The sequence below is a fragment of the Leptonotus elevatus genome, chromosome 6 (genome assembly GCF_054856555.1).
Source record: "Leptonotus elevatus isolate MCC_2025b chromosome 6, RoL_Lele_1.0, whole genome shotgun sequence".
In the NCBI taxonomy this organism is placed as follows: domain Eukaryota; kingdom Metazoa; phylum Chordata; class Actinopteri; order Syngnathiformes; family Syngnathidae; genus Leptonotus; species Leptonotus elevatus.
In genome coordinates, this window is record NC_141244.1 from 7,074,654 (window position 1) to 7,099,102 (window position 24,449).

Sequence of the window (24,449 nt, forward strand, 5' to 3'; positions counted from 1 at the left end):
TAATCACATATAATTTGAACGATACCACCATTTACCAAGGGTAATGTTAAATGGTGTACAGTACAGTAATTTCTGGACAATAAGCCGCTACTTTTTTTCACTTGCATTCGACCCTGCGGCTAATACAAAGGTGCGGCTTATCCATCAGATCACAAGGGGGTGAATTATAAAGGAAGCGCAAGAGCGTCAGGCTGAGCAAAACAAACTAAGTAAGCGCAAATACAGTAGGAAAGACAGAACGGGAGCGAAACAATTTGCGCCCTCATTATGGAAAAGAAAGTAGCGGGAACCTGGTGCAGTAACATTAAAACACCTGCGGCTTACAGTCAAGTGCGGCTTATATGTGTAACAAACTGAGTCTGATATTAATAGAAACAGGATTATTTTTACCCAATTGTAATTTGTGACTTTATCCACCTAAACATCTAAGTCCTGGGTAACAGCACCCCCACCTCTAATTCCATCTGTTTCACAATTGTAATTCATTTGAATTTTAAGAAGAGCTCTCACTCTCATTTTTAGTGTTAAAGTTACTACTGCATGACACCGTTAATACAAACTGAACATGATCTGCATCCTTTTTAAATTATAAGTCCGCTTTTCGTTTGAGTGGGCATACATCATTCATTTTCTAATAATGCTTTTATTGTTGTGGAATTTGCAACTGAAATCTCAAAGAGTAATTAAAGGCCATAAATGCAATTTAAAATGTATTTTCTGCTATTTCTATGACATTGCAGCCTTAGCCCCCCAGGTTGATCAAAAATATGCAAGGGGACCAGGACCCTTAAAGGTGGTTAGCCACTATTGTAGATCAAAAGCTGCTTAACATCTCAATACTTGCACTAAACCTCAAGGGACTGGAAAACAAAATAATGAACTGTGTTTTAATATCCTCTCAGGTATTGCAGAACAATGCAAAATATCAAGTGGTTCCCAAGAAGCTGACAATAGGCAAACGGTTGGCCCAATGCCTCCATCCTGCGCTGCCCAGTGGAGTCCACCGTAAGGCCTTGGAGACCTATGAGATCATCTTCAAAATCATTGGACCCAAGAGGCTGGCCAAAGACCTTTTTCTTTATAGGTAATTGTTGCTTTTACAGGTGTCAGTGAAGCTACACTGGACACACTGAACATAACTAAAGTCACATCATCTTCTACACTGCAGCTCTGGGCTCTTCCCTTTACTCACCAATGCTGCCATGTCTGTAAAGCCTGTATTGCTTGGCCTCTATGAGACCTACTACCTGCCTCTGGGCAAGACACTAAAGCCTGGTCTACAAGGACTCCTCACTGGAGTACTGCCAGGTCTTGAGGAAGGATCAGAATTCTATGACAGGTGAGAAAACCTATGGGTGGATTGATGGATAGATGAATGTGGGAGAGAAAGCAGATATTTTCACAATGTCAAATCATGCAAATCTTGTGCAAATGCTCCAGGTGTAATGTCATATATTAAACGTGATATTTTAGATAATCTTTTTCAGTACGTATTTATTTACTTGCATTTACTCAATAGAAACTTTGCCTTTTGGTGCGGTGGATTACAGTATATAATCAAATGCATTATAACCAAGCACTCTATCTTTGCTACAGAACCAACAACCTTTTGGAGAAGGTGGCAGCAGCAGTGGAGCAGTCGGCATTCTACAGTGCCTTATGGGGTAGCATCCTTACCAGCCCCGCTGTGCGTCTTCCGGGGGTGTCCTTTGTTCTACTGCACCTGAACCGCAAGCTCTCCATGGAGGACCAGCTCTACGTCATGGGCAGTGACATCGAACTTATGGTGCGGGCTCAGTATGGTTGATGAATGGATGAATGGTTGATGTGAGCAATCTTTAATATATCATATCTTTTAAGTTTGATCCCATTTTAAAAAAAATGTCTGATGGGTAGGTTTTTAAGCCACATTGGATTGGTTCGTATTCAGTCAGTGACTGTGAATGTAGATATGAATGTTGGTCTTGATGTTTACTGGCGACCATTTCAAGGTGTAGTCCACTTTTTTCCCATAGTTAAATAGGACGGGCTCCAGCTCGCTGCATCATTGAATTGGATAAGCAGTGTTAAAAATTGATGCTCAAGTAGAGAGAGGGACAGAGAGACGGACGGGTAGAGTGCTGTATCTGAGTAAGTGATGCGGTTGCTGATAGTTTGATAGCACCAATTATTTTCGGACACTGTACCGGTAGTTCTATTCTATTGCCACAATTCTGTGCTATGCGACATAACCTCAAAATGTTAGTTTGATCAACATTCTTAGCAATCAGTCAGTAATTGATCAATCACGCCCCATACCTAATGTTTCCATACATCTGTGTATTTTCTGATCAGGTGGAGGCTGTCAGCACATCAGTCCAGGACTCGAGTGTGCTGGTGCAGAGAAGCACTTTAGATTTGATCCTTTTCTGCTTCCCCTTCCACATGAGCCAGGTGAGAACAGCTGTTGATGCCATCTGGATGAAAACTCAGGCCTTTGTATTAGTGCAGTATGAAAGGTTTATATGTTTTTCTGTTGATGTTAGATCTAGATGTTCTAAGGGATGTTTGTGTTTTCTTTTCTGTGTTATGTGTGTGGTAGCCAAAATAAACCATTGATTCATATGAAATTCACAACTACAGTACTTTCACATACTGTCATTTCTCATGTTATAATACACTTTCATGTAATATGGTCCCCTAAAATAACAACTCAAAACAGATTATTTTTTTTATCTTCCTGTGTATTATACGCTCCCCGATTTTCTGGTATTAATGCTAAAAAAATAAAAAATTCTCCAAATACTAATTAGATAGATAGATAGTTCTTGTGTTCAGAACTTCAGGCACTTTTTGTTGTTGTAAAGATGAGTTTTCTTACCTTTCTAAAAGTTTCACTTGAAAACACTCGAACCTTTCTTGTAGCTGTTGTCGCTTAACTTGAAGAAAAAATAGTCCCAGATATACGCTGAATGTTTCCTAAGCGATGTGGCGAAAAAGACTCATTCTGGAAAATACTTCTTACTGTCTTGTCTTACTGACTTTTATACAAAATGCAACATTGAGTCAGACATGACCCTGTCATCGGGACAAATGCACTACAGGGACTTTTCATTATAGTTTGTTTGTACTTCATGTTGACTTTTGTTTTTTAAATTCACTTTTAGTTAGTTTTTAGAGCAAGTTTGTTAGTTTTTATTGGTTTAAATTTTTTTACTAAAAGGCTTTGTTTTAGTTTATTTTTTAATTAATTGTAATATTAATTTCACAAAGTATTGTTGTAATAAAGTAAAATAAACTATAATTCTACAACGACTGTTTGACCTTCCGTCTTCTGCATGGACATACTGTACAGCAATACTGAAATAAATGCATTTAAAAAGAACGCCGACAACTCGTGTATGATATTAAATGTCAGAGACGAAAATGAAGAACTTATTTTTCCACTAGAATTATAGATTGTTTTTTTAGGAAGGTGTAGTTGAGGTTAATATTAGTTTTTTAAAATATAGTATTAAAGTTTTTATTTAATTAGTTTTTTGTTTTTCACATTTTAGTTTGAGTTATTTTGTTAGTTGTGGTAACTATAATAACATTGGGCCACTCTTAACACACCCCAGACCAAAGAAAATTATGTATACTGTATTTGGAACATTAGACATTTTATGTTGGAATAAATGTGCACCTTTTTCACAACCCATAGGTACGAGTAAACAGTATGTCTATGCGATGAGAAAACATGTTTTCAGTTCCTTTCTTGCGATGTACTGCGTAATGTACACCCTCAAATTTGTAATGATTATTTTTTTAGAAAAGAAAGTGCATTAATATCAGAAATGACGGTAGTATTTCTGATGGTAGTCTGTTTTTCATTAAGAACAATTTCAGAGTTAATTTGACAAGACTTAGAAACTTAAAAACACTTGTGGAGTTGTTGGTTGCAGTGTGAAAGGGTTTCTTGGTTGTGCAGTGTCACGTATTATGACAAATCCATCACAATGCTTCTTTTCTGCTGTGCTCAGGCTACTCGCCCTGACATGATCCGGATCCTGTCTGCTGCTTTGCATGTAGTTTTGAGAAGAGACATGTCCCTGAACCGCAGACTCTACGCATGGTTGCTGGGTGCGAAATACACACACAGACCCCAGACCTTATAACGGGTTCACACTCATTGTACTTGACTGTCAAATGTAGACACACTTGTTTGCTTAATGTGAACGTATGCACTAGAGGAACACATTATTCATTCACAATGTTAACATGAGCCAACCTTTTTTTTAAATATGAAGCAACGCTGACTCAAACAAGACATTATACTAGACAGACTGTTGGAATGCCAATTTCTGATACCCACACAATGTTCCTTTACTTCCTTATGCTAGCTACCCTTTTAAATTCTGAGAAACAAAAATGTGGTTCTGAGGCCGTAATCTTATTTTGTTTTCTTTTGTTTGCAACCCATATTGGATACACATGCTGGTAAGTATGTAGCAAGCTTCATTCAAGTTGTTTTTAAAGTATCCTTCTATGATTGTGACAGAAACATTTCAACACCCTTTCATCTGAAATAACAAATGATATGCTAACTTAGTCTGGAGAATGGAAGTGTTGGAACGTGAATATTTTTTCTCACTGTATTTGTTCTTCCAAACATGACTACCTCGCTATATGGACCGAGGTCTTGGGACACATTTTAAAGGATGACTAAGTCAGAATTTGATTTACAAGCTCTTTGTGCCTTACACTTTAGTACCCTTGCTCTTGACTGTTCCAACACGATTGTACCTCAACACACAAAAGCTAGATCAAGAACTTAACCAGGCCGTACAAAGTTCTGAAATCTATACGAAGCCGATCGCTCCAGATGAACTATAACCATGATTTTGAGTCAGGCCCATCAATCATTAATTCACGGGTGCACGGCAAACCATCATCATCATCACTGCGGAAAAATCATGCATTTATCTGGATCATTATTTCCCCTATTTTCTGACATGTAATAGACCAAACCATTAATGAATGATTATATGTTTGTGCATTTTCTGCATTTATCAATTTCAAATAATGTCCTGTTTTTGTATAATAAAAGATGGAAATTTAGATTTTTAAAATGTGATTCATCAATTAATTGAAAACAAAAAGTACAAAAGGTATTCGGATCAATATCGGAACTAGCAGCATGAAACCCATAACGACCCCTATTTAAGTCCATATAGTGTTCTGTATAATTGTGGCTATTGGCTTTTCAGGTAACACTTGCTCATACACAAAATTAAAGTTGAGTGGTTTCTTGTACAGCACAAGTGTAAATGTACAAAAAGTACTTTTTCACATTGGGCCAGGTGGCTTTGAATATTTTTATTTCCTTAATAAATTAGAATCAAATGTTATGTTTTAATGTTATATTAATTGGGATTTTTGTTTGTTTTTGTTGTAGGTTTTGACAACAATGGGGTGAAAACAGGCCCCCGCGCCACTCGACAGAGCACCCCAGAAGACCATGCTAGCCACTATTTCAACACCTTCTCAAAAGACATGCTAGTCCAGGTGGGCCTTTTGCCTTTGATTACATTATAGATCAAAAACAAATCTTGTCCCAGAGGACTTGACCATATTTAAGAGTTTTGTCTGTGTAACAGGGGATGCCATTAATTTAGGCGGATCTTTCTTTATGATGTGGGTATTTTGTTATTTTTGCCAGTTACATCCATCTCTTTTATGACTTATCCTCCAGCATTACAAATTCTCTTGTTTTTTTTTGCATGTCATGTTGCCTTTTGCGGCAGCAAATTCTTTGAAGTCCACTCACTGTCTTTTAACTCCGCCATGTGCTCTGCTGTGGCACTCCAGGGATTTGAACACATAGAGCACAGAGAAACCAGAAGGCAAATCTAGTTTTAGAAAGTATTTTTGTTTTTGTCATTTGCTCCTGTGCCATCTGTTCAGAGGTACTTATTGGAACTCCATCCGTTGGGAGAGGCTTGGCACTACAGGGACTCTTTTTGCAGGCTTCAGCTCATTATGTGGCAGACGGAGCGTGAACACACGAAAAAAAAAAAAAAGAGAGAAAGGGGTGGAAGATGTAATAGTGAAATTTGTTTAGCCAAATTTTCGAACAAAGGTTCTACCAAGTAATACTTCTGGATATGAAAAATGTGTTTCTTCTGTTACATTGCATGTTTTTAGGCAATGGTGGGGATATTGCAGGGGAAAGCGCGAGGCGGCGAAGAGGAAAGCATCCTCATGCATGACCTCAAGCCATTTCGCATCCTCATCAGTCTGCTTGACAAACCAGAGCTTGGTAATAAACAATATGTCAATACCTACAGGACAGTTGGTGCTGTGACTCCATTAGGTTGTCCTCCGGTGTCCAGCTAATGTCTCGTATGCTTCTCTCATCAGGTCCAGCTATCTTAGAGGATGTTCTCATTGAAGTGTTTCGTACGCTGCACACACATTGCAAAACTGAGTTGGGCCTCCAAAACCAGAGTTCCTTCAGCAAGGATCACACACACCTTAGCAGGTTACACCAATCAACCGTTTCCTCTTTTGACATGTGTTACCAAAGTTTGAGTTGATAGTGTAATGCAAATGTTGGCCTTTTGATTCCTTTTTAGCAAACTTCGGGAGAACAAAAAGACAGCAGAACTGATTAAAACAGCCAATCTACTGTTCAACTCTTTCGAGCCATTCTACATGTGGGACTATATTGCTCGCTGGTTTGAGGAGTGCTGCAGGTTTTTGATGTTTTTAATTTTTATATAATTGTATCATTGTATTTGTTGTGTTAAGGTACACTCATTGACTCATCTCAAAAAGTTACATGATTTACTGATGCCTAATGTGATTCATTAATTTTCCTCACTTTACAGGAGGTCAGTGCAGTTACTGATTTTAATTAATAGACTCTTTTTTTACAGTCTAATTAAATATGAAATTGACCTTTTGCAGCAATGCATTTAATACATGGGTCTCAAACTCAATTTGGGGGCAGCCGCAGATAGTCTGGGAGGGTCTGGAGCGCATCAAGTATTCCACAAAATAAGATTTCCGGTATAAAAAATAAAAAAAAGTACAATTAAACTAATCCAATGTACTACATCTTTACAAAGAACAGTTCGGAATATTACCGCTTCTTAAGAACGTGAACAAGATTGCTGACCAGGTTTTGTCTCTCATCTCCCGTCTGATTTCTTGAGAACTGCAATTTTTTCTATGCATTTAATACGGTGGCTGTGTGCTCAACAAAAAAGAAATTTCGTCTCCTGTTTTTCCTGAAATTGACTGTTCTTGTCACCAACCTTTTTGTTCACGGCATGTTTTGAAAAATACATGAGTGAGACTTGATGTCACTTCAGAATTATGCTGTGCTAAAAACAGTATGAGGCCAAGCTATGGCAGCCCATAAGTGTTAAAAAAAATCTAAAACAACAACAAAAAACACAAAATACCCTTGGCAATGAGACAGCAAAAAAGGTGGGGCCCGCACTTACATTGATCTCTAATGCCAGGGGGGCCGGAAAATAGCATCCTGCAAATGGTCCCCCGGGTTGTAAGTTTGAGACCACTGATGTATAATTTTGAAAATATGAGGTATATTAATGGGGCTTTGAAAAACAAAAGCTAAACTTATTAAAGGGGAAGTCAACCTTAAACATTTCTTGACAATAATATGTTATATGTGACCTCACTAGTCTAAATATGACATTCTGATTAATATTACATTTGCGGAATATGAGTTATGCAGCAAAATTCACCCGTTTTTACCCATCTCAGGGGGCGGCCATTTTGCCACTTGCTGTCGACTGAAGATGACATTACAGTCGCTCAGGCAACGACCAATCACAACTCACCTGTTTTTTTAAGCTACTGAGCAACCCTGATGTCATTTTCACTCGACAGCAAGTGGCAAAATGGCCGCCTTTTGATATTAACAACAACTGCTGGATTTTGCACATATTATTGGCAAAAAAAAACTGTTTTGACTTCCCTTTTAAGGTATCATAATGTGGGGATGTTTGTGCAAAAGGTTAAGTGAAGTCATCTTTATTTATATAGCGCTTTTAAACAGCCATAGCTGTCAGATGAGCTTAATAAGTCCCACAACGGGTGAACATGCATTAAAATTGCAAATTTGCACTGATGACTATCCTTGAAAAAGACATCAAGATTTTTCACTTGACACCATATGGCTTCTTTTGTAGGACGACACTGAATGTGCAAACCAGTATTCCAAGGCATGCTGGGAGTTTAGGTACCTCAGAGCTTTCCTTAATGGAGTTCTGTCAGCTAGTTGATTTCCTGTTGGACATCGTTTCCTTGGTAAGTTTACTTGTATTGCGTTGTTTATCTTTTGGTCTTTAATACACCATCGTCATCACTCTCTTGTCTTCACGTTATTTTTGATTTAGCTGCCATCATGTACAGCTAAAGTCTGTTATAAATAATTATTTCATTTTCATATGTCCTGTATTCAGTTTCTCACATTTGAGTCATGGTTTTTGGCACAGTTACCAGTTTAGTATAATAGTTATTTCTGTATTGTTAGCTCATTCATTTTATTTCCCTTTAATGTACAGATTTTGTTTGTCGCTGTTTTCATATTTCTCTGTCACATTGCGTGTCTCTGTCGTCCTGCACCTTTCTGTGCATTGACATTCCCTTCTTTCCTGGCTCTGCTTGGGCTCTTAATACTGTGTATTTCTCACCGTCTTCCCGACCTTATTTAGCTCATTCAAATCCTTTGCTGTTTTTGTTTAGTTCTCTACCCTGAACAGACAATTCTTGGTCCTATTGTTAACGTCTGCCTCCGCTCTTGTTTCTTAGGTGTGCAACGCCCCACACAAGCACAAACATACTTGTGTGTCTATTTCCCTGCCAAAAATACATATAGCAGATTTGTAAATTGATGCACAGTTTGGAAATCTGCTTATCTGTCCTATATTTCCAATCGGAAAAGTTTGGAAATCATTGTTTATTACCCTGTTTCAAGAGTGTGTGTGTGTGTGTGTGTTTTGGACTCTGGTAAGAGTGGGATGTGATTAGTGCGCTGTGGCCTGTGCTCCGCTTGCTCCTGTCTGTTCAAACTATTTGCTCTTTCTCCCTGAAGCCTACTAGAAGCATGAGGGTAATCTGCCAGGTAAAGTACTGCTCTTTCCTGCTTTTTCACCTCATCCTGCTTCACTGAGGCTCTGATAGCATTCCAGCAACATCCCACCAACATCCATTTGACTTCTATTTCTACCAAGCTTTTAGTGATGTGATAATTTCTTAATAAATGACTGACCACTACTCTTAACTGAAAATAACAATCTCAGGCAATATAAGATCATCCTTAAAGTTTGGTGTGGATCTTGCGACAATGAAATATTTGCCCAGTGTGTATGGCCTTTAATTGCATGCAATTTTATGCCATTGTCTTGCTCACATATTTTTCAAGAAATATGAATACCAGCTATGTTTTTTTATTTATTTCATTGTTCCTCTATCCTTTCCCCCTCCTCAAATTTAGTAGCATTTTGCTTGTTAAACATAATATATATATATTAATATACATACAGTATATTCTATAACATTTAACCTCCTTGCACAAAATGGCAATCAGGTATACAAGAAGTAAATTCACATTGCAAGTAGAAAGACTTGTAAAATACTTTATAGACGGTATAACAAAATTTATAATTTTCATTACAGTACAAATAATAAATACAAGTGGGTATGATGGACCAAAACTAGAAACAAATACATTTACTGTAGTTGTTCCTTCATTATTTTAACTCACCATAATGACTCCCAACACTCATGGTCATTTTTATTGAGAGCTGGGCATTATAGAAAATTTAGTTTGTCTGTCATTCGTCAGCGCCCTGGGCACACTAACGTCATCATCAGTCCAAGCTGAACACGCTGTAATCTTCAGTCCGTCATTTTTATTTTAACCACGCTTCCGTTGTCACTTTGTCATCTCTATTTTAAGACCGACAAACAATGGTGGGCATTCCGTCAGTAACGGATTGTCCGTCATTCTTCAATTGTCAACAAAATGGGTCAGACAGTACTTGACCCGGATAATGATGATTACACTGATGCACGAAAACCCACTTCCGTCAATGCTACCTACGTCCATCCTTTTTTAAATTCTCGTCATTCGGACCTCCGTGATGGACAGTCTTTCAGTCCTGATGAAATGCCCATTTCTGTTTTGTTCTCTCACCATAATGACTCCCAACACTCCTGGTCATTTTTTCTTCTTCTGGAGTTAGACAAAAGCTGTTTGTGATGTATCAATGTTTGTCATTACATATTCTACGTAACATTTCCAGATTGTTGTATGAGTCTATAATGAGAGGAGACGAGAAAAAACCTTTGAGTAATGACATGGTGTTGTATGATGTTTAGTAAAGTCAACATTGTAAAATCTATTGTCACCTACGTAGGAGACGTACATCGAGATCCAGACAGAACATCTTCCTCAGCTCTTGCTGCGCATGGTGGCTGCACTAACCTGTCACCTGCAGACCTTGGAAATTGGAGAGCTCACTCACTGTCTGCGTCTCTGCTCCAAGATCCTGAGCAAAGTACAACCACCATTAGTGTCCCCTTTGGCCCTGCCCACAAGCCCCCAGGTGCATGGCCTTTCCAGTTCCTGTGGAAATTCTTCAGAATGCACAAAGGAGAAAAAAAGTGATATTAAAGTGAGTACAGTAAAAGCATTGACATATTCCACACGATTTACAGTTGTACATCCCAAATTTGATAGAAACCCTTCAGTTTCCTTTTAGAATCAGTATTTTCTACATACACAATAAATGAAATTCAATTGATAAAAAGATAAAATACATTAATAATTTGTAAGAATCCAACCACAATTGAGTATAATCATAATCAAAATTGTTCTTGTGTACTAACCTTTTGTTGAGCAATGTAGTCATGGCTGTACAGCGGAGATGTCCAAATCCGTCCTCAAGGCCCGCTGTCATGCATGCTTTAGATGTTTCCCTCTTCCAGCATGCCTGATTCAAATGATCAGCTCGCTCATCAGCAAGCTCTGCAGAAGCCTGATAATGATCCTGGTCATTTGAATCAGGTGTGTTGGAGGAGGTAAACATCTAAAATATGCAGTACAGTGGTCCTCGAGGACCGGATTTGGACACACCTGCTGCATAGTATATTGTGTTCCCTTCAACATTAAATTGATACACTTAGATATTAAACCAATAGTAACTAAAAGCGAAAAGAAACTCTACATGAAGACAATCCAATCATGGCTTAAAGCAGGCTTCCCCTATGCTGGTCTTCGAGGGCTGGAGTCCTGCAGGTTTTATATTTCCATCCTTCAATACAACTGATTCTAAAGATCAGGATTGTTATCAGGCTTCTGCAACCCATTCTGATGAGCTGATTAATTTGAATCAGGTGTGTTGGAGGACGAACACATCTAAAGCCTGCAGGACTCCGGCTCTCGAGGACCAGTATAATTTTTGCCATCTAGTGGTGACCTAATAGAATGCAATGGCCTAAGTTATAAGTGTGCATTTTCAGAGAGACCACACTTCGCAAGCCTACCACCAGTTACTACGTTCACTAAGTTCTTCTCCTTTGGATATTTGTAGCAGAAGGATGGCGGTGAAGCATGTCAGCCTCCTGTAAGGTGTGACAAGACCTATGTATTACAATTAGCGATTACTAGATCTACGATTACATATTATATTATATGGCACTGCACAGATGCAAAGGCCTTGTAAAAAAAAGGGGAAGAAAAGAAAAGAAACTTGATTCAACCCACAAATTTTTTTAGATAGTTGAAATCGGGATGGTGGTCCCACCAATGGAACGTCCTTCTCGTGCTCCTTTGAGACAAAACATTTGATTACTCATTGGCTGTCCTGGTCCTCCTGGTTCCTACTTAGCATTCTGCTTCTTATAGTGAGTGCAAGCTCACTGTGGCATGATGTAAGTATTCAGTCAATCTGTCCCATGTTCAGAGATGAATTGGGCCACATGGACTGAGCTGTGCCCGTAAGGAGTACAGAGAAAGATGATAGTTAACCAACAGCTGAGCCCAGGTCCCATGCACTCTCTTTGGAAGTAGAGAAGAATGAAATAAATAGCCTGTCGCGATCTCCAACAGAGTGGAAAACATGCCACATACATCCAACAAATACTTTTAAGACCACACACCCCCCAACCCCCCCGAGGAGCATATGGATGATGTGCTACCCTACATGCCACCTGAGTCTGGGCTCCAAAATTTGCCTGCTGCCTTGATCAGGATGAATCCCAGGACACTTTCATGCTCCCAATAACTGAACTGAAATAAAAAAACAGAATTCTTACTTGTTGCACTTTTTGTTGTTTACATGTAATTGTGAATCTCTCGTCAGATGAACAGCTGTGGACAGCAGCTAAAAGTTGTAGCCCTTGTTCTTCATAATTTTATTTAAAGTCTCATCAAGAGGAAATATGTGTTGAATATATTACCTTTAACTTACTGCTGATTATTTATTGTGTGAATTTATTTTGTGTGTTGGTGGCTCGAATACAAAAATGCAAAAACATGAGGTTTTGAAGAGATTACTAAAGTGTTCTCTCCTCTTTGTCTCTCCACAGACTGTAACTCTGGGAACACATGAAAGTGGGGAGGTGTTCAAAGATGTAGAAAATCATCCCAATCGCTCATCTGAAAGCTGCTTCACAGACTTCATCCAATACCATGAGAATGGCCCAGATACAGAACAACCACCTCAAACTCACCCATCGCATAAGACAGGCATTCGTTCCTCAGGCCCATCTCAATCTAAACCTGTGGACAAACCAGTCATGCAGTGCTGTTTGGAACACTTCCAGCTATTTCTTTCTCGCCTTATAACCTTGTATATAACTTCCCAACAATTGGAAACAGACGAGAAGGACAGAGGCCTCGTGGTACAGTCAACAAGCCTTGTATTAGAGGGTACCCAACATGGTGTGCATCTAGACCAGACTGAGTCATGCTCGGACTCTGTGATGGCTCAGAAAGACTATGTTGCTGCTTTTACTGCTGCCTGCCAGCTGTTCTTGGAGTGTTCCAGTTTTCCAGTGTACATTGCAGAGGGAAACCTGAAGGCCTCACCCACACAAGAGCAAGAGTGTGGTAAGTGTCACAAAGAGCCTTTGTCTAAAGGTGTAACCAGGGCTTCATTAAAGTGGAAGTCAACCTTAAACATTTCTTGACAATAATATGTTATAAGTGACCTCACTAGTCTAAACATGACATTCTGATTAATATTACATTTGTGGAATAAGAATTGAGGCAAAATCCAGCTATTTTTTTTCCATCAAAATGGCTACCCCCTGAGATGGATAAAAACAGCTGGATTTAACCAGAATTTAACGCAACGCAATATTAACCAGAATACCATATTTAGACGACCAGTGGGGCTGCATAGAACTTATTATTTTCAAAATAATTTTTGGGGGCTTGACTTCCCCTTTAAAACCTTTCACTAGTGTTGTCAGGCTTGCTTTGTAAAAGTACATGAGTGTGAACACTTGATATCTGTTCTGTCGTAACATTTTAGAGAGAGTAATACACAGAAGATAAGGTTGGTGATGTTGAAAAGTTATGAGATCGGGAAACCACATTCACCACACTTCAATTCATTTAGTTTCACTTCACCTAGAGAAAATAATTTTGTAATGATTATTTAAATCTACAAAGATAAGATATTAAAAACCCTAAATACACAACAAAGCTATTGGCTTAACAGTTTGTTTTTAATAATTCAGTCACAGTTCATGTTATTGGTGTGTTAAAGTGTGGCTTTAGCTCACAGTGCATACACCTATTTATGAAAGACATTACAACTTGTGTAAACAACATAAATATGTTGTACTGTTGTATATTTAAACATTTGTTTCTCTGCGTATGTACAGAGAGCGAGCGGGGGTTTCTGCCGGAGTGGCTGCAGGCATTGATGGATGCCACCTGCTTGGCTAGCAACTTCAATCTTCAAGGTGTGGCTATTTCTCTACTAATGGACCTCGTGGGACTCACCCAGTCTGTGGCCATGGTGACAGCTGAGAGTGTGGCATCCAGCGGCAGCTCTGAGTCTGCTCAGCCCATGAGTCCCAGTCAAGGTCGAGTAGCTGTCGTCATCAGGCCCCCACTCACTCAGGGAATTCTTAAGTACATTGCAAACAAGACAGACTTCTTTAAGGTAGTACTAATAGGGGACCAACCATTTGAATTTCCCCCCAATTTCCCTAACTCTCTTTAATCTGCTTGTGCATAGAATGTGGCTCTGATCCTGTGGGATCAGTTGAGTGAAGGAACACCACAGCACCATCAACGAAGTGTGGAGCTGTTCTATCAGCTCCACAACCTTGTACCTTCTTCCAGCATCTGTGAGGATGTGATCAGCCAGCAGCTCATGCACCGTGACAAGGTCAGTGCGGTGAAAATCAGTTCAGTCTCACAAAAACACTTGTCTCAATGAAATCCATGCTGAAGTATAGTTTCTTTCAGAGAGTTCGGCTAGAAGCCCATGTGAAGTTTTCTGTGCTGTGGCATTTGACACGAGATTTAAACATCACCAAATCTTCTCCTTTTAATCGAACATTTGACAGGTTGGTTCAAATGCAGTTTGCCTTTTCGGTGCTCTTGGTATTCTTCTAATTATTTTGTTATTTCATCTTTTATTTTACCCGACAGATCTCTTTTTATCATGCTAGACAGCCTTAGTTATTGGGACCCTTGTACAAGTTCAGTTGGCCGGGCATGGCTTAATCAGGTCCTTCAGCGACATGACATCGCTCGGGTACTAGAGCCCCTCCTTCTCCTTCTACTGCACCCAAAGACCCATAGAGTTTCCATTCAAAAAGTCCAAGCCCAACGACACTGGGCCCATGTCTTTCCTGGCCTGTCTGAACAAGAGCCATCGGAACCTATAGACACCAGAGACTCAGGCTTCTCTGAAAGTGAGTAGCCTTGTTTTAATTTTGTACATGTTATATACTGTTCGTAAATATTAGTAGATGTGACTAATTATTTTTTTTATTCTGTTTTTGATTTCTATCATTAGACCTCAGTCATATCCAAGTGGACAGGATGGCACAGAGAGATTTCCCAGGTCTGGACGTCGGTGACATGGAGCCATTTTGTCTTACCGTTAACCCTCTGAGTGACAGTCTGTCTATACTGAGTCTGAGCAGTGAGAATTTACAACTCACTAGTGGATTTCAGCCTGCTGACCAGCAGGAGGAGCCCCATTCCTCTGAATCAACTGGTTCTCAGTCTTCTCCAGTGGAAAATCAAAGTTTTGATGAGCCAGAGGCTGTAAACAGCACATCCAACAGTTCAGACCATCAACCTTTAGATTATATGTCTGAAGACTCATTAGAGGAGACTGTTTTCTCTGTTGTAAATGATCTTATAGAAAATGTTGTGAGTTTAGTAGCTGAAGAGTCTGTTGATGTGCCAATGCAGTCTGAAGACTGGCCTCAGTCAGACTCGGAGAGTACTTCCTCAGAAACATCCACGGGTCACCATCTTGACTCCGGACCTCCTCACACCTCCAACCACCAGACACTGCCAGAGATGCTGGCTGAAGGAACACTAGAATTCCTTGGTGTCCCTTCAACTGATGTTGCTGCAGAAGAGCAGCACAGAGAGGGTATCATCCGTCACAGTTCCTCACCTTCCATTGTCACATTACCTGACAACTCAGACCCAACCATTTCAGACCACAATCTGCAGGTGGACAACTCTCAAGCACGCAAACGAAGCCATAGCAGCACCCAGCTCAGCCTTAAAGGCAAAATTATGGAGAAGTTGGCTGACAAATCCACAGGGGCTAAGCCTAAAACGAAAAAGTCCAAAAGGAAAGAGGAGGAGAGACGGAGAAAGGCAGCAAGCCAGGCTGAAAAAACGCAAACACCCAGTATATTCTTTGGGGATAGCCTAGATCTGGAGAACTGGTATAGCTGTGGGGAAGGTGAGGTATCAGAAATTGAAAGTGACATTGGCTCACCCAGTGGATGTTCAGGTGGGAATGTTGGAGGTGTTAGTGTCGCAGGACGTAGATCATCGTCCGCCCCACCTCGCTTCAATATCCATCCTCTCTACCAGCATGTTCTTCTATATCTCCAGTTATATGACTCCTCCAGGGCCCTGCATGCACTTTCGGCAATCGCAGCAATGCTAAGGTCTGCTCCCTCAGGGTTTGTAAGTGCTATCTCCACTACTAGCATCAACAATACCTACACCCCCCAGCTGTCTTTGCTCCAAAACCTCCTAGCTCGTCACAGGGTCTCTGTCATGGGCAAAGACTTCTACTGCCCCATCGCACAAGACTCTCACTCCCACTCATTCCGCAGTGCCATGTATCTGGAAATCATCATATCACTCTGTCTATACTTCCTAAGAAGCTTCTACTCTGCCCATGTAACAGCAGGCCCTCAGGACTTGGCTGGAAACCGGGCCATGCAGCTGACCAGTATAGAGGTATTAACTCTTCTTTTCAGTGAGCTGGCCAAAGTCACAGGGGGCTCAGCAAAGGGATTTGCTAGTTTCATATATGATGTTCTGTCTAAATGTAAAGTTCAGAAGGTGGTACTCCATTGCCTGCTCTCCTCTATATTCAGCGCCCAGAAATGGCATGACCAACGGACGGCCGGTGTAAATATGTCCACAGTGGAGGAAGGTCTGTCTGAGGACAGTGTTATCAACTTGTCAGAGGATCAGATGGACAGTTGTAGTGCAGTCCAGTCCCAGTTACTAAGACTGCTTCAGAGTCTAGTTGTACTCGAGCACAGAGTTCTGGTGCCGTTCGAAGAAGGAGGAGAACCTGCGGCAGGAGCTGCGGGAGGCGTAGGAGCAGGCAGTAGCACAGGAACTGGATTTGAAATGTTAGGTGGAGAAGTGGAGCATGTCAACCCTCAGCAGCCAATGACATCACTACAGTACCTTCATGGACAGCCGATCACAGCACAGGGCATGTTTTTGTGCGCCGTCATCAGGGCACTGCATCAACACCATGCGTGTAAGATGCACCCGCAGTGGATTGGACTCATCACAGCCACGCTGCCATACATGAGGAGGATTCTAAGAAGGGTGGTTGCATCAGTCACTCTGCAGCTTTGCAGGAACTTGGACAATCTTCTTCACCAGTACCGCTATGAGACTGGGATTACTGACACCAGGTACTGAGAATTATATCATGGATAGCACAGTCAATATGTGTATTGCATGCATTATTTAAATTTCAAATGCAGCTCAAACCGCTTAAGGACCGGTGACAAAAATATTAAATAATATTGTATCAAATTCAAGAAGTTATTACAATATATAAACTGTACAAAGATAAAACTTAATTTTGCTATCTCAGGCTACAAACGGCATTTTCACATGCAAGTCAGGTTTTTAACACTAGGTGGCACCTTAGGCCTTGGAATGAATGCATAAATAGTATATACAGCCCTGGGTGAAGCAACCATGTTTTGTAACTAAAGAGGGTTCCATATACAGTACATCTAATCTTTCTTTTATGCAGACCCCAATGGATGGCTGTCTGCATTCCTCCTGACCTGTTACTCACAGTACTGGAGGGAATAACTGCAATCATCCACTACTGCCTGCTTGATCCCACTTACCAGTACCACCAGGTGAGGGTTCTTCACACCGCCTAATTAAAGTACTGTAAACACAACAACCGTCTCGCAAAATTAATGTTGCTGAATACAGTATTGTTGTCTTCCTAACTACTCTGTATGATGAACATCAATATATCTGTGACACTTAGCATTATTATTAAGTGTTTACAGCAGTGGTGAGTCTTGTATATCCTTTGTCAGTTGCATGTGAGTGTTGACCAGAAGCACCTGGCTGAGGCTCGTTCAGGCATCCTGTCCATCCTCCACACTATCATGTCCTCTGTCACATTGCTGTGGAGTGTCCTCCATCATGCTGACAGCTCTGAGAAGCCAGCTGCTGCTTCTGCTGCTTCCACTTCCAACATCAATTTGGGCTCCACTAAGGTACATGAAAGTACAATACTGTATTTGTGACCTTATTACAGCCAATTAAGAATCATGTTTACAATATTTCAATATTATAAGATTGGAGGTGTCTGACAACTCAGGTGTATTCAAAGTCTAATTTGTCAATACATTTATAAAGAATTTACCTATCAGTCGTGCATTACAGCGGTCATAGGTAGTGTTATGTTGAATGTGTGTATAAACTTGTGGGTGGTCTGACCTACTGTAACAGTATAATATCCACAATAATTTAAGGTAGCTGGTAGCTGTGCATAATATTAAAAGGTCTCAACAGTAAACACTTAAAACCATTAATGGCATTAATGATGGCATTAAAGGAACTTTGTGTGCATGTTTTTAATGCTCCTATAACCAAGTCTCACTTTATATATAATTTTTTTTTCCCACTGTTTTGGTCAATCTCCTTTACCTGCACGCTCTTCTGTTTTGAAGAGAGCGCCGGGAGGAAATTATGGTATTCCACTTTTTTTTCATCATCACATTGTCTAGATTTGTGGTTCTCAAATGGGCTTACTTGTACCCCTGGGGTGTACGTAAAGGCACTCCAAGGGGGTACGTGGGATTTAAAACTAAACTTAAAAAGTAGCACCAATGCAAAAATGCTTTAGAAATAATTAAATTATGTAAATACTTCAGTACAATCTAAGTTCATGAAATGCTATTCAATGTGGAATGGTTTGACCCACCCCGTCATATGCCACCTAACATCACCTGTCAATCATTTCAAAACTTTATTTAAAATTGTGATTTATTTTGGAGAACAAATCCTTAATATTACCCCAAAGGAGGATAGTTATTGGTGATAGTATTTTCAAAATTTAAGTTACTTATTATTGATTAATTTAATAATTTGATTATTTTTATTTCCAAAAAGTTCAAGTGAGACCACTATACAAATGAAGTTCCAAAGTTAAATCAGACAATGATAACCAAAGATTCTAGTTTAAGTCTTTTGTTTTTCAACCAACAAAACTTTGCTCTGGTTACGGGGTTGTAAAAATATTTCACAGGGGGTACATAACGGAAAAGGTTGACAACCACTGGTCTAGATGGAGTAGTGTCAGGACATGGCTGGGCTAAGGTGTTTAATATAGCCTCTAAGAATTAAATATAAATTAAAAAAAACAACAACATTATTAATGATCATTTATTGTTATTATTATTATTTTTTAGTTTTTTTTGCTCTCCATAGGACTTTATTACACATCGCTTGCTCCTCTAGGAAAGCTCATCAAAGACATAGACATACTATGCAGTTACTACGAAATTGACAACATCTTTTGTTTATGTAAGGCCACTATCATGCTATTCTGTATACTGATGCTTATAATGCTGATGTGATCGTTTTTAAAGTTCACAGATAGGACATAACAACATAAATTCCCCACTTGTTTCTCATCTACAGAAAATTCGTCAGCAAATCCTTGAGTTGCTTGGCCCAATCTCCATGAACCATGGTGCTCACTTCATGGCAGCCATTGCCTATGTTTGGAATGAAAGGAAACAGGTCAAGACTCCAGTCAGAAATAAAGTGGGTGATGTAAAATTTAAGTGACATGAATGTATTTTCACCCGCACTACGTTTTTTTAAATTATACATTTTTCTTTACTTAGATGCTAAGATGCATAGTTTAGTCGCGTTTTTAGCATGCTAATTCAACGTCTCAATGCAATTGAGAGCTATTGGCCTTTAGAACTATTCAGAAAAAAATGAATACCGTCAACTTTCAACAAAATAGTCCAGAGTTTACTACCAATAATACGAGTTATGTACAGTGCATTTATTAGACCACGTCGTACACAGAGCATTACTGTACTGAATTCACCAGCATTTGAGCCGGCTCACTAAGCTTAGCAAAGAAGTCTGAAAATAAGATCAGATTTTTTTTTACATTGAAAACAAAAACAAGATGTACTGTATTACTGGTATTTGTTCAGTGTTATTCAAGTCAAGTTTATTTATATAGCCCTTAATCGCACAAGAGTCAGAGTCAGAAGAGAGTTATTGTAAAACAACCTCTGCAGCAGGGCGATTGGGCCTTCTCCTCTGTGGTTCCCAGGCTGTGGTATGCCCTCATAGACCGCCTGAGCGCCCCACAGACTTTTTATGCATTTACACGAGACCTTTAACGTAATTTTACAAAAGCCTTTTGCTAGTCCCTTCTTTTTTAAAAAACAAAAAATATATTTTACTCTTAGCACTTTTGATTGCTGAAATATAAAGTGCATTATATTCACTATTATTATTAACAATACGTGTTAGTGATCTGTTGTCAGCTTATATCAGCCACCAATTGAAAGTGAAAGAAAGTTGCGAATATGGCTATAACAAAACCCTTACATTTGGTGGTGGTCTAATACATATGTTAAGCTTTAAGGGAAAATAATATTTGCTGCAAAGTATTCATTTACACTCTTCAAAGATAACTATAAAATGCTTAAAATATCTCTGTATTTCTGTGATTGGCTGGCCACCAGTTCAGGGTGTACCCAGCCTAATGCCCGAAGCCAGCTGGGATAGGCTCCAGCACCCCGCGACCCTTGTAAGGAATAGGCAGTTCAGATAATTGTTGGATGGATGGATATCTCTGTACTTTATTTGTCACAGTTATATGAGTTGAGAGTTTTGCTTTGGACTTTCAGGTGATTCCTGTAGCCAGTGATGAACAGTTACTGCTGGTTGAGCTGGTTCGCTCGGTGAGTGCCATGCGCACTGAAACGGTCATGCACACTGTGAAAGAGGTTCTGAAGCAGCCACCGGCCATCGCAAAGGACAGGGTTTGTGTTGTAGACTTTGTTGCTATTACTACCTGGATTAACACAAAAATCTGTTGCACTTTATACATGGCCATTCATGACATTGCTTGGGACCTTTTTAGAAACACCTTTCTTTGGAGGTCTGCATGCTGCAGTTCTTCTATGCATATGTCCAGAGGTGAGTTTATTATATATCAGTACACGGTGTATTTACACAATACTGTACATCAGTTGTAAATCTACTGCTTGCACACGCAAACAGCATGTGTTCTTTTTGTCACAGGATTCCTGTATCTACTTTAGTTGATAGCTGGCCTTCTCTGCTGGCTCTGCTGAAGGATTCAGTGCAGTTAAGCCTGCCTGCCCCAGGACAGTTTTTAATACTTGGGTTGGTGTCTTCTTCTTCACTCCTATTTTTATTGTTTATTGCATATTGTACATCACTTCATTTTATAAGACTCATTACAGCGTATATGTAAGTGTTTGTCTAAATAAATTTAATTGTTGAGATTTAATCTTGGTTCACTATGTTATATTTTACATAGTCCCTATTTTCATTTCTATTCTTTAGTGTTCTGAATGAATTCATTTTGAAGAACCCTAATCTGGAAAGTAAGAAGGACCAGCGAGAGCTCCAGGTTGTAACTTCGGTTGCCTACATTTTGCATTATGTCTCTTTATTTGATTCAAACATGTTATTGCTGTCGGACAGAATCCTTGTATATAAAAATTCACTTTTCAGAAAATCATTACAATTAACAGTGTGCTTGTCGAGCCGTTAGCACTGAATCTTCAAGCCATTTTCAACACTTTACATTAGTCAATATTTTTTAGGCATAACAGACCCACGTGGGGAGTGACCAGTAGTATTGATTAGTGAATTTTTTTTTTTAATTGACCAAATTTGGACATAGGAGGTTTCTACCCGACTGCTGATTATTATTTTGATTTATTATCCACAACATTCCATCATTTTCATGAGCTGATATTGTTTGTTTATGACTTGATGGTGTTCAGGATGTGACACATAAAGTGGTAGAAGCCATCGGGACAATTGCAGGTTCGTCTCTGGAGCAAACTACATGGCTGAGGAGAAACCTGGAAGTGAAGGCCTCTCCTCAGATAGTCGTGGACGGAACAAACCTTGAAGCAGACGTTGAAGGTTTGCTTCCTATACTTATGAAGCACACTGGATACTTCTTACACCATTTTCGAGTGTTCTGCAGGGTGCAGTCCAGCTAAAGCAAGTTTAAAATAGTCTGAAAAAAGACTAGTTGTAAAGGACTAAATAACATTAAAAATGACTTGCTCATGTGAAGCTTTGAATTAATAAAAAAAAATTATCCCGAGTATGTGCTCGTTAGCCCCTGCTAATATTTTATTTGTGTGTTTTGTAGATTTAATGCTCACAGTTATGGAGGCCTCCAGCTTCACTCCATCTGTCTACAGCGTTCATGCCCTCACGCTGCTGGCTGAGGTAAAACATTTGTATGTGTGCTTCTGCTCCATACTCCTTTCTCAGGCTGTCAGTTCACACTGTTAAACACTATCTAGTTATTTTAATCATTCATATTGTTTCAAACTGTTTACTATCAATATTTAGTCAGGTTTCTCTGCAGTGGTGTGAGGCTTTTTTTTTTCTATACTATCCTGTAATCCTGCACTTTGATCTGGGAAATCCAGGTCTTGAACCGAGTTTCCCATGGTTGCTGGGGATGATGATCTTAACCACTCTGTCACGGCTGAAAGTGATACATTATGACATCATTAATTTGATTTTTAGGCCAGTGCCCCCTCCCTTGCTAAAATTGTGAGGCATGGACATCAAAATAAAAGTAGCACATACTTTTGTTTTATTTTTACTTCATAAAGGCTGCAAGGGCCACTCAATAACTGTGGATGGAACGGGTAGGTTGGGCCCTACTTTGCCCAGATGTGCTGTAAATCTTTAAATTAATCCATGAGGTTGGTGGTTTGGTTATAAAATGAGCACCAAACAACAGCCTCCAATTCTCATTTATACAATGTTCAAATATTTTTATTAGTCTTTTTTCTTTCTACTATGCAATAATGTTGGAGTTGGTGTGTTTGGCTGCATCCTACAAAATGCTGTCATACCTGTCTACAGGAGCCTTTTTAGTCATGTGTGTATACTGCTCAGCAAAGATTATTTACAACCATAATAAGTCCATCAATATCCTAACATAAAAAGACCACCTTGTTTGCTAGGCACCAATGTTCTATTACCGTGTTTGCACTTACACAAACAAGAGTTCAATTTACCTGGCCTAAACAATTGATGTATGTGCTCAGATCTGATAAACGGCCTCCACCCCATTTTCATTTAGTACCATTTATTCTAAGTAAGGAAGCCCGAGTCTTTCCCTGCTGACACTGGAGTGGTGGGACACATCAATAATTGTTAAGAGGTCTGTAAATCTAACGTCTTTGGTGCTCTGAAGCAAGCCTGACAAAACACTAACTTCATCTTTCCAGATATACAGGAGAGCCAATGCATCAGTTTCATCTTTCTTGTCCCACTGTTTTCCACTTCTGTTTATACATAAGTCAATTTATTCTCTGCACTTCACTGTGTCACCATAATGCTGCAGTGCAATTTGTAACACAGTTGGCAGTCTAGGCACTTATTTAAATCAGCTGAATGTGTAATATCAAATCATATTTAGAGATATTGTCTCTGAGTGCATACGCAGTGAAATACTTTGTTGAATTGATCGGCAGGTGCTGGCTCACTTGTTGGACATGGTGTTCTACAGTGATGAGAAGGAGCGGGTTATACCCCTGTTGGTCAATATAATGCACTATGTAGTTCCCTACTTACGTAACCACAGGTAAGTACATGTCTGTTTGTGTGTGCACAATGATTAATACATCTATGTTAGGTGTTTTTGCCTTCAACATAACTTTATATTGCTAATATATGATGCTGTTATACATAACAAATATACAGAATGAAACAAAGTACAGTACAAGAAAAAACATTTAGTCTATTCAAATTCCAACTACCAAAGCTGATGATAGTGCATTATCTTGATCCGTCTTGTAGCGCTCACAATGCTCCCAGCTACCGGGCCTGCATCCAACTGCTGAGCAGTCTAAGTGGGTATCAGTACACACGTCGTGCCTGGAAGAAGGAAGCCTTTGACCTCTTTATGGACCACACCTTCTTCCAGATGGACTCATCTTGTGTCAGCCAGTAAGTAAGAGTCAGTCATTTTGAACCAGGACCAAGTGTTTTCTTCTAGGTCCATATTTCTGCTTCAGATTGAAAGTAGTGTGCATCACAAACAAATAAAAATATAAAAAACCAAAGGAGTTTAAAGTGAAATTAACAGTTCTTTATTTACTGTAATAATTCACATGTATTTATTTAATATTTCTTATTTATTACCGGAGAGAATATTGTTTACATGGTATTAGAGGTAGAACAGAGACTTGAATTAAGTAAAATATGATGGACAGGAGACGCATTTTTGCATTGTTTGTGACTGTCTAATATGTATATATATATTTTTCCAGCTGGAGGGCAATCATTGACCATTTGATGACTCATGACAAGACCACATTCAGAGATCTTATGAGTATGCTTTATTTTTTTAAATAGTCATTATCATTACAGATTGTCTGTTATAGTAAATGCACCTGTTAGTGAT

The 24,449-nt window shown here is 39.4% G+C and overlaps 1 protein-coding gene across 3 annotated transcripts in view; it reads left to right on the forward strand.

Annotated features, from left to right (window-relative positions):
- dop1a (DOP1 leucine zipper like protein A) overlaps positions 1-24,449 on the forward strand; it is a 30,995-nt gene that overhangs the window by 3,419 nt on the left and 3,127 nt on the right. The window contains exons 3-32 of one of the 3 annotated variants that reach the window (XM_086077758.1): positions 903-1,084; positions 1,169-1,339; positions 1,597-1,786; positions 2,335-2,433; positions 4,002-4,101; positions 5,417-5,526; positions 6,166-6,280; positions 6,382-6,502; positions 6,597-6,716; positions 8,184-8,301; positions 9,089-9,118; positions 10,416-10,673; positions 12,589-13,111; positions 13,894-14,177; positions 14,253-14,405; positions 14,486-14,586; positions 14,672-14,937; positions 15,042-17,160; positions 17,511-17,622; positions 17,812-17,994; positions 19,424-19,549; positions 20,662-20,796; positions 20,898-20,953; positions 21,059-21,163; positions 21,347-21,413; positions 21,793-21,937; positions 22,173-22,252; positions 23,518-23,627; positions 23,843-23,992; positions 24,316-24,377. In XM_086077758.1, the coding sequence (XP_085933884.1) occupies positions 903-1,084; positions 1,169-1,339; positions 1,597-1,786; positions 2,335-2,433; positions 4,002-4,101; positions 5,417-5,526; positions 6,166-6,280; positions 6,382-6,502; positions 6,597-6,716; positions 8,184-8,301; positions 9,089-9,118; positions 10,416-10,673; positions 12,589-13,111; positions 13,894-14,177; positions 14,253-14,405; positions 14,486-14,586; positions 14,672-14,937; positions 15,042-17,160; positions 17,511-17,622; positions 17,812-17,994; positions 19,424-19,549; positions 20,662-20,796; positions 20,898-20,953; positions 21,059-21,163; positions 21,347-21,413; positions 21,793-21,937; positions 22,173-22,252; positions 23,518-23,627; positions 23,843-23,992; positions 24,316-24,377 (6,391 nt within the window). The remainder of the gene's footprint in view (positions 1-902; positions 1,085-1,168; positions 1,340-1,596; positions 1,787-2,334; positions 2,434-4,001; positions 4,102-5,416; positions 5,527-6,165; positions 6,281-6,381; positions 6,503-6,596; positions 6,717-8,183; positions 8,302-9,088; positions 9,119-10,415; positions 10,674-12,588; positions 13,112-13,893; positions 14,178-14,252; positions 14,406-14,485; positions 14,587-14,671; positions 14,938-15,041; positions 17,161-17,510; positions 17,623-17,811; positions 17,995-19,423; positions 19,550-20,661; positions 20,797-20,897; positions 20,954-21,058; positions 21,164-21,346; positions 21,414-21,792; positions 21,938-22,172; positions 22,253-23,517; positions 23,628-23,842; positions 23,993-24,315; positions 24,378-24,449) is intronic. The other 2 variants (XM_086077759.1, XM_086077760.1) reach the window with 2 other exon arrangements.